The sequence below is a fragment of the Conger conger genome, chromosome 8 (assembly GCF_963514075.1).
Source record: "Conger conger chromosome 8, fConCon1.1, whole genome shotgun sequence".
NCBI classification, from domain to species: domain Eukaryota; kingdom Metazoa; phylum Chordata; class Actinopteri; order Anguilliformes; family Congridae; genus Conger; species Conger conger.
The window spans coordinates 59,889,864-59,899,863 of NC_083767.1; the positions used below are offsets into that span (position 1 = coordinate 59,889,864).

Consider the following 10,000-nt stretch of genomic DNA (forward strand, 5'->3'; position numbering starts at 1 on the left):
GGGGGAGCTGATGCACGTTTACCACGCAGGTCAGGGTCGGACTGTTCTTTGGGTAACAAACACATTCCTCCAAAATTGCTAAATTGTCTTTATTTGCGTCGGGAGGCCATGAAAGAATTCAGAAACTTTATTTTAGGGAGGAAAAGAGAACCTTCCAGCGCAGTCCAGTGACTTGGCACGCGCTCCGGGATGGGGGGGGGAGAGGGAAGGGGCGACGGAGAGGTATTTTGGAACGGCGCTGGAAGTCAATGCACTGCAGTAGCCCCTGCGTCCCCGGCGGGGAGAGAGCTTAACCGGAGAGGGGACGCGCAGCGGAGACAGACCGCAGGACGCACGAGGGACGCTGTAGTCGGGCAGGCACACGAGGCCAGCCGGAGTTCAGACGGGAAGGCTCGCTTCCTTTACCGGCAAAAGTGCTTCCGTCTCCCCCCCCCCCCCCCCAGGGCTCCTGGGGAGGTCACCTGTGCGCACGTGTGTCATGTGTGAGAGTGTGTTGGGTTCCCAAACGTGCCGGGGGCCGAGGAACACGGAAATAAGACACCCCAGATTCTAGAACCTTCCAAAACCACAAACCTCAGCCGGCGGGTCCGGCTCTGACGACCGGTCCCTGTGAGGAGGACGGGCCCAGCACAGACCGGCACAGACCGGCACAGACCGGCACAGACCGGCACAGACAGGCACAGACAGGCACAGACAGGCACAGACCGGCACAGTCCGGCACAGCACAGACCAGCACAGACAGGCACAGACAGGCACAGACCGGCACAGACAGGCACAGACCGGCACAGACAGGCACAGACAGGCACAGACAGGCACAGACAGGCACAGACCGGCACAGTCCGGCACAGCACAGACCAGCACAGACCAGCACGGCTGCCGTGAAAGTGTGACTGACCAATCAGAAAATGAGCATGATCATAGGGGGGGGGGGTGTTATGCCCCCGTTTCCTAATGACGGGGGCATAAACTGCACGTGCCGTTCTTAAGTACAGTCCAGCAAGCCAACCCCCTCCCCCGCTATCCGTAACAGAAAAAAATAAAAAATGCAGGGGTGGGGGGGTTGGGGGGATGGGGGGATGGGGGGATGGGGAGGAGAAAGCAAACCTCTCGTGATGTTTATTAGCAGTGTCAAGCCCCGGTTTGGGCAACGACGTACTATCGTATTAATTGTCCGTTTGGCTAATTCGTTCACTTCCTGGCCCCTATCAGGAGCTGGGAATCTTGATTCCCATGCCGTTTGGTGAGGGGGGGGGGGCCTTCAAAGCCGAGGGGGGAAAAAAACGCAGATCATCCAGCACATCTTTGTTCATTTACACAGCGCCTGATTACACGGCCGGGCCTCAGCGGCCAACGGCGACCCAATCACGGATCGATCTGCGCGCGAGCTACGCGCTTCAGGAACTGCGGCACGGTGGAGACGTGTTCTGACTTTTCCCCAGTCACGCGAGAGCCGCAGGAGGGCCGGGCCATTTGGACCGGGCCGTTTGGACCGGGCCGCGCGTTCTCATTGGCTGTTTGTTTTCCTAACAGCCGTGCTGGTGCTCAACTGTGCTTTGCTTGGAGAGTTAAGCAGGCCCTCAGTCACTGAAAGAGGCCTAAAAGACCATTACCGCACAGGAAACGGGGCACGTAGGTTGTAAAGTTCCAGGAAATGTTCCCCTTTTCAGGAATTTTGAGGTAATTTGGGGAATTTATACAGTTAACAATATTTTTCTAAAATCTTAAGCGTGTCTTTTGTTTTGTTTTTTTTTATGTACTGGACCCATTTGTGAAGGGTCACTGAAAATACAAATTATGGAGAAAACCATGGATTTTAAGAAATGTCAATGGTTTAATGTGAACACATTTATTGTACTTTGTTTTTTTTTTCTCTGAATGCAGTTTAACAAAAGAGCATATTAAATAAGGAAACATAAATAAAATACACGGTTCCCTCAAAATAATTTAACAGCGGCCTGGCTTCTGGGAAACGGCAGAAGCAGAACTTTCTTATGGCTCTTTCCTTCAGTCTTACTGCTTAAGGTAAAAAAGAAAAAGGGCAGCCTGTAGCGTATTGGTTACGGTAAATGACTGGGACCCGCAAGGTAGGTGGTTCCATCCCCGGTGTAGCCACAATAAGATCCGCACAGCCATGGGGCCCTTGAGCAAGGCCCTTAACCCTGCATTGCTCCAAGGGAAGAATGTCTACTGCTTAGTCTAATGAACTGTAAGTAACTTTGGATAAAAATACATAAAATATAATGTAATGTAAACAAAAACTTGCTTGACCTAGGTCAATTACGCACCTAAACCACAGAGAGCTTCATCTTCTCTGGACAATTTGGACCTCAATCCTCCTCACAATTTCTCATTCAATTCACATTGGTGTCGTGAGATTGACAATTCTGAAAATTACAGAAAAAAAAACTTCCCAGGAAATGTCCCTCCCAAACTAGTGGGACACAGAGGTAAGGCTGGAAATCTACCCGCCAAGAAGATACGGAGAGAAGAAAGAAATCGGTTACTGGATCTGTGAGACTTTGGCAAAATGGGAAAATGAGATGAAGGCGGGAAGGTCAGAGGGTAGACATTCCACTCATTTATGGGGATATTTTTTGAAGGGGTGAAAAGTCTGTGCGATTTAAAATAAAAAATACAATTTTTTGGTGAAACGTTATAATTCAGCTTTTTTCCCCCTAAATTATTCAGCTGTCCTCATCATCTGGTGAATGTCAAAGCTGAGGAAAAGGACAGCCTCGATGTCTCAACTCGTAAAGTTGTTGGCCTGCAGTACTCTGGCTGAAATCCATCAACAGCAGGTTCATCTTTTAATCCAGTGTGAGAGGGGGCGGGGGGGGGCACAAAACAACAGTGACGCATACAACTTAAAAGGGGGAAAGTGATATTCCAGCAGCGAGTCTGAAAAAGAAATGATAAAACTTTTGGAAGACCCTGCTGGCTGAGGCTGCCGCACCTCAAGGTGACTCCGTAGGGCGTGAGACCGCGGGGCGTAGGGCGTGAGACCGCGGGGCGTAGGGCGTGAGACCGCGGGGCGTAGGGCGTGAGACCGCGGGGCGTAGGGCGTGAGACCGCGGGGCGTAGGGCGTGAGACCGCGGGGCGTAGGGCGTGGGACCGCGGGGCGTAGGGCGTGGGACCGCGGGGCGTAGGGCGTGAGACCGCGGGGCGTAGGGCGTGAGACCGCGGGGCGTAGGGCGTGAGACCGCGGGGCGTAGGGCGTGAGACCGCGGGGCGTAGGGCGTGAGACCGCGGGGCGTAGGGCGTGAGACCGCGGGGCGTAGGGCGTGGGACCGCGGGGCGTAGGGCGTGGGACCGCGGGGCGTAGGGCGTGAGACCGCGGGGCGTAGGGCGTGAGACCGCGGGGCGTAGGGCGTGAGACCGCGGGGCGGACCGCGTTTTCGTGGCGCGGATTCACAAACGCGCTCCCCTCCCGCGGAACCGGTGCCGCAGATCGCCCAGACCGTCGTCACACCTGACCCCCAGGTAGAGAGGGTGGGGAAAGCCGGCGGTTATGGGCCCTCGAGGATCGGGATTTGAGGAACAGGGCGGTTGTACAGTTTGGTGGCGGCGGTGGAACGACCTTCCGGCGGACGTCCGAAGAGCAGAAACTCAGACCACCTTCAAGAGCAGACTGAAGACACACCTTTTCAGGCTTCGCCTTCCCCCCCGCCCTCCCTACCTCCCAGTAATTTGTAATTAGCCATGTATGCGGTCTATTGCAGATATGTATACCTGCTTTATTATTCTTAGCGTTATATTTGCCAAAACTGTTTTATTGCTGCCCCTTGGTCAGTTTGCCATCTAATTATCCTACAAGGGTGCAAGGTTATTTATCTACGTGGTCACGACTAGCAGTAGCACTCTTACTTCCCTCTAGGGCTTTCAGTGCACTTGTCCCTAGTTATGATTGACCAGACCATCATCACACCTGACTCCCGGGTAAAGAGAGGTTTCTCAGCCCTCGAGGATCGTGATAAGAGGAACAGGGTGTTGTGCAGTCCACAGATTAAGGTCCCATTCACTCCCATTTAAAAAAAGGAAATCTATTTGAATGACGTAGCTTATCGTGATTGGGTCCAGTAGCTCTGTGCAGTTGCATTGACTGAGATTAGACACTGTATACATATGGATATTTGATGAGGTTGCAGATCGGGATGTAGAACCTCGGACCTAGCGTGGACTACAACGGTCAGGAGACGAAGCCTGTTTAAGATTTGTCCGCTGAAGGAGCAGATGGGATTTGAAAAGCTTGTTCAAAGGGACGGCTCGCATCCGCGCAAACCTGCTCTGCATTTGCGAGCATTCCTCTGGGAAAAACGAATCCCTCGTTTCGATATTCACGAGGGGAGAAACCGCAGGGACAAGCTGCCTCCGGTGGCCGTGCCTTAACACTGCACTGACCGGCCTCACCCACGTCCTTCACAACGTCACCTCATACCCCTGCTGTCAAATCCGACCGTATACGCACAAGCCCACCGACACAAAATGAAGTCACACCACTGGTAACAGTAACGTTCTCATTTCTGTGCGTCTGACCTCTGCGCCGAGACATTTCTCCACGTCGCAGAACGACCAGCGTCAAGGTGCAACCCTCTTCAATCTGCACACTTACATTTTTAAACGGCTCAACGTAGCCAGCAAATGTGCTGCTCCGTCCACACACCCGGCCCTCCCCGCCTCCCTGCTCAGTGTGTGCCAATTTCAAATGAAGGACAGACACAAACCACATTAAAGAAACAACAACAACCACATAAATCCCAAATTCCTTCACACGATTTCACGGTGCAAGAAACCGAAGCTCTTTGAACTTCTTCAAGGACGACCGGACTGGACACGGACACAGTTTGCAGCAGAACAGTCGCTGCTGCTGTGGCGGTAATGAGCGGTGATTTGGCGGACCAGGTTACCTGATGATCCCATTACCCTTTCCTGCCAAGTTCTTCCCCCACAGCGACCTTCGACCCCCCCCCCCCCCCCAAACCCCTGCCGCCCACCGAACCCCCGGAACAGGAAGCCGGACAGCGATGTCCCCTCCCGTCTAAAGTAACCAGACCTGACGTGCCGCTCACAGAGACCTGCGCTGAGGGTCAAACAGCCCACTTCAAACGACCGAACCCAACCCCCCCCCCCCCCCGGTAACCGAGCTGGCAAACGCTTCCACATCAGGCCAATCAGGCGCTCCCACATTGGCCCAATCAGGCGAGCCGCTCTACCAGACCGGGCCGGACGCGGAGCGGGAGGGGTCGCCGTGGATACACTTCAGAAGTACGACCTCTGACCCCCCGGGCTGCTGACCTTTGCCCTGATCGGGGGACTTGGAGGAAAGGATCGAATCACACGCTGGCTCCTCCGGCCAGGTGTCGGTCGTGCTGTAGGGTTCAAGGACGGCGCAGAGCATGCTCACAAGACACCGCGCACCACCTCCCCGTGCTGACCTCGCCCTCATCCACCCAGACAACAATATATCCATCAGCGTTCTTTCACAAGCTTTTGTTTGTTTGCATGACATTGTTTTGCAAATGTTTCTCCAGATGGCTGTTCTTGGTGGTCGGAGCGCAAGTTTCCAGTATTTCCCCCGAATGGTTCCGGAGTTCGGGCATTTTTTTTTTTTAGGTTGCCCTTCTGGGAATCATAGCCCGGTCCGGGCACTTTGTAAAATGCTCAGTAACAATCACACTTGCATTGTTTAACATCTGAATAGTGAAGGTGTGAACAGCAGCATGGGGCCATACTCTTGCTGCTTCATGGACGTATAAAACGGTTAAATAAGCTGGAAACCTTATCGCTTCAGATTCAGGTTACTAAAGTCATTAATGTAGAAACACTCAAAACAGGAAACCTGTTCAAATAACAAGCCAGAATTCAAACAGGGCAGGAGAGCAAAAGTGAAACGTTGATATTGGTAATTTCATTACTGGCTAAAATGCAAAAAAAATATTTTTAGTCAAAAGGTCCCCTGAAATGATATGATACCTGTGAAATATTGAAGATTACAAACATAATGTGTGAGAGAGAAATGGTGGAGTGGCTTGGTTCATTTCAGTCAAACATAAAAAAAATATCCCAAAAAAACCCCACTGCTGGCAGAGAGGAACCCCGCTGGGGCCCGCCAGCTTCCACTCCAACCTCGCTAAGAAGAACGCTGTAACGGTCAGATTCTACCTTGAGAGTTGTTTGATTCAAGAAAATGTTGGCAACTCAAATGAATGCGGTTATGAGAATTGTATTTCTGGAAATGCACTCAAAGGTGTCATGAAAATGCCAAGGTTACACACCAATTAGAAGCGGCTTTTTGCAGAAAACATCTTGAAAATGTTCTATTTTCTATTTAAAACCCATTGTTATGAGGATAGTAAAATAGTTTAATTCGATCAGCAATAATATGGCCCTTCTGAGAGAGCAGCGATAAAATAAACCCACTGTGACTGGTGCGGGTTCTGAGTAAAAACATTACATTTCTTTCATGTATTAAATAAAATAAATAAATATAAATAATAATTACATTGAGCCAACTCACTGACCTCGCATTGCGAAACGCATTTGAACCTTAATCCCAGCAAGACCGAGTGTTCAAGACAGACCTCCCAGTCAGAAAATGATACATTAAAAATAGGGTGCATATTTCTTGCCACTTAGCACCGCGCCTTGCCCATAAACCTTTGAAAACTTTACTTCTGTGTAGAGACCTGACTTGTCTGATGCCTGGACTTCCCGCATACATTAAAATGCTGGAAGAAAGACAATGGGTAACAACTCAGGGGCATGTGTGCGTAAGTGTGTGCCTGCATGTGTGTGTGTGTGCGTGTGTTTAATATGTGTGTGTGTGTGTGTGTGTTTAATGTGTGTGTGTGTGTGTGTGCGTGTGTTTAATGTATGTGTGTGTGTTTAATATGTGTGTGTGTGTGTGTGTGTGTGTGTGTGGATTTAATGTGTGTGTGTGTTTAATTTATGTGTGCGTATGCGTGTGCGTGTGTGTGTGTGTGTGTGTGCGTGTGTGTGTGCGTGTGTACGAAGCAGGGAGCTGACACACACCTTAGGTGAAGGTCCTCTGAGAATTTGAGGCAGGCGTAGATGAACTCCTTCAGCTGACTGTAGACTTTGGGAACAAACTGAGAGAACGGTAACTTCTTCGGGAAGGGCATCTGTGGGAGGGGGCAGTCACGTGTCAATCACACACAGCACCCGAAAGCACAGCTCCTGTCATACATTGGGCGAAAGGCAGGAATACACCCTGGACAGGTCGCCAGTCCATCGCAGGGCACACACACCATTCACTCACACACTCATACCTATGGGCAATTTAGACTCTCCAATCGGCCTAACCTGCATGTCTTTGGACTGTGGGAGGAAACCCACGCAGACACGGGGAGAACATGCAAACTCCGCACAGAGAGGCCCCGGCCGACGGGGATTCGAACCCAGGACCTCTTTGCTGTGAGGCGGCAGTGCCACCCACCGCACCATCCGTGCCGCCCAGCTTGACATACAGGCCAAAAGTCGAACTGCGCACGCCGTGCTTTCAGACAGCTTTCACCCCACCACCGATTCTCTCTATTGCTGCTGCATTGCAAAGTAAAACCCAAAATGAGCGAGTCAGCCGGCCCACCTTCTCCAGCTGGGGGTCCTGGAAGGGGAACTGGCCCGTGATGCACCTGTACTCCTCCTCCGTCGCCACGGGAATGGGGCTGTAGTTGTCCAGGTCCAGGATTTGCCTGCGCGAGGGCCAATCGGAGGCATGAATTAAAAAAAACGGTCGCCAGGGGCAACGGCTCATGCAGAACGCATCATCATCCCGCGCCCGCTCGCGCGCCTCGCCTCGCCTCCCAGCTGCACGCGTCCGCGGGGTCGCGACCTGCCTCTCGCTCGAACCCGAGCCGAGCGGCCGCCGCCTCCACAGCAGCCCGGGAGATTTAGGTGAGCGTCTTAACGGGAAGCGCATCGACGCCGCGCGGGCGGCGCTTATCCGCCAGAGGCCACGCCAGCGACTTTCAGAACCGTTTCGAAAAAAGCTGATTCGGAGATTAGCGTCCCCAAAAGGAAGTGGATATGCCTATCTGCAAAATCCACCTTCAGAGCAGTTAACCTCAGGGGCGTTCGTCTCCATTCCTCAGCGGTATTCCAACATTCCTGGAGCTTTCCGGTTCATTCCGATTCCAAGGACTCCTTGAGCCGTGTGCCAGGGGCCCATGACAGGAATCGGCAGGGACGTCGACAAGGTCATTCCAGAGCACTGATTTAATCTCTTTTGGCCACTCTGGAAAAGATTTAGCTCCGTTCCTTGGACGCTTTGATGTAGACAATCCTGACGATAGGCCAGGATTTTTGTGGTTACCGATTCAATTTTACCACACGTACAAGACGACAAAAAATAATAGTTTTTATAAAAGTAATAAAAATAAAGTTTGACAACTATACAGATGAATAGCAGGAGTGCTTTTCTGATTTTTTGGGGTTTTGTATTGCGTGAAATTACAACATCTGTTCATGCTACAAAACATGGCTTTTGGTTGGTTTTATGCAATCATTCCCACAGTAAATATAATCCACTGTCATTTGTCACCAGTATGTTGAGTTCCTTAAAAAGGTGCAACGTTCTCTTTCAGAAATGGAATAAGACACACATGGGCTCCCCAATCAAAGCTCCCTGCACATGAGAGGACTGAGGAGTTTGATCGGATTGGTTGTCCACAGTGACCCAGGAGGACCTAGTCATTTTCCCTAAGCCACAATAACTTGAACAGGAAGTTGAAGAAAAAAATGCTTTTCCTCTATAAAAGCTCAGAAAGTCTGCAAAATAAAATAAAAAGTTCATACCATTGCGTGATAGTACAATATGGACAAAGAAGTACATATGAAAAAAACATAGCAGAAATAATTTCACGGTTAATGTCATTTCCGCCAAGACTGCACATGAACCTGAATATCTGGTCGGAGGTTAACCGGAGGACAAGCCGACCTCAGGTCAACACGGCGAGCTGCTGTAAACAGGGCAGCTAAACTCCGTCCGGCAAGGTCACAGGAACCGTGTCTCTGACGCGTCAGCGTACTGTGGACTCCACGGCCCAATACCCACCCGCCCGCCTGACCTCGTCCAACAGTGCCGATGGGCTTTCCCACAATTCCACTCACCTGAAGGTCAGGTTCCACTTCTTGAGCAGAATCTCTCCGTACTGGTCTCGGATCTCCAGCAACATGTCGAACAGCTGGTTGACTGGGAAACCATAACCCTGTCAGACACAGACACAGACACACAGACAACACACACACACACACACACAAAGAGAAAGAGGGAAGTTAGTACTTAAAATGGTAATTATAATGTAAATATTCACTAGACATAGTCACAGACTCTCGATTCTCACCTGCAGGGTATCGGCGAAGAGCACGATGAGGTTCTTCAGATCGAGAACCAGGTCAGGGTCAGTGCAATAAGACTGCAGAGAGAGGCGCAGTGAGTCAGACATGACAGTGAGACACAGAGTCGCAGTGAACGCAGTCTGTCATATGCTGGCCTGAGTCCCAGGGACCACCTCCATTGCTAAGCAGCAGACAGACTACGTAACTCTACTTTGAGACTTTTAACAAAAACAAAGCGAGAGAATATGGCTCCTGTTTTAGCTACACCGCACTGGCTCCCTGCATCCTTTCAGTGATTTTAACGTTATTTTACTCGTCAAAGCCCTTAATAGTTTAGCTCCTTCTTACATTTCAGTCTTTTTAATTCTTTGTAACTGTCATCCTAGTGCTGATTGTCGAGCACTTGGAGCTACGTTTCATGTATGTATATAAATGCTATATGAATAAAGCTTATTGAATGAATAAAGACTAAGACCTACTACTACTACTACTACTACTACTACTACTACTACTACTACTACCCTAAAAAGTACTGATAGCCCACACTACAGAGCCCAGAGGAAGTGAGCTCAGGACAGGCCAGCAGCTCACCGAGTGTGTCCTAAGAGCAGCGATGGTCTTGGACAGGGCCAACTCCCACAGCTC

General features: G+C 50.8%; 1 protein-coding gene across 6 annotated transcripts in view; it reads right to left on the reverse strand.

Annotated features, from left to right (window-relative positions):
* exoc6b (exocyst complex component 6B) overlaps positions 1–10,000 on the reverse strand; it is a 111,220-nt gene that overhangs the window by 51,468 nt on the left and 49,752 nt on the right. For all 6 annotated transcript variants that reach the window (XM_061251997.1, XM_061251996.1, XM_061251993.1 and 3 more), the window contains exons 11-15: positions 9,947–10,000; positions 9,361–9,432; positions 9,128–9,225; positions 7,605–7,710; positions 7,031–7,140 (exon numbers count right to left, since the gene is read on the reverse strand). The exon at positions 9,947–10,000 is cut by the window's right edge and continues 67 nt beyond it. In XM_061251997.1, coding sequence (XP_061107981.1) covers positions 7,031–7,140; positions 7,605–7,710; positions 9,128–9,225; positions 9,361–9,432; positions 9,947–10,000 — 440 coding nt within the window. The remainder of the gene's footprint in view (positions 1–7,030; positions 7,141–7,604; positions 7,711–9,127; positions 9,226–9,360; positions 9,433–9,946) is intronic.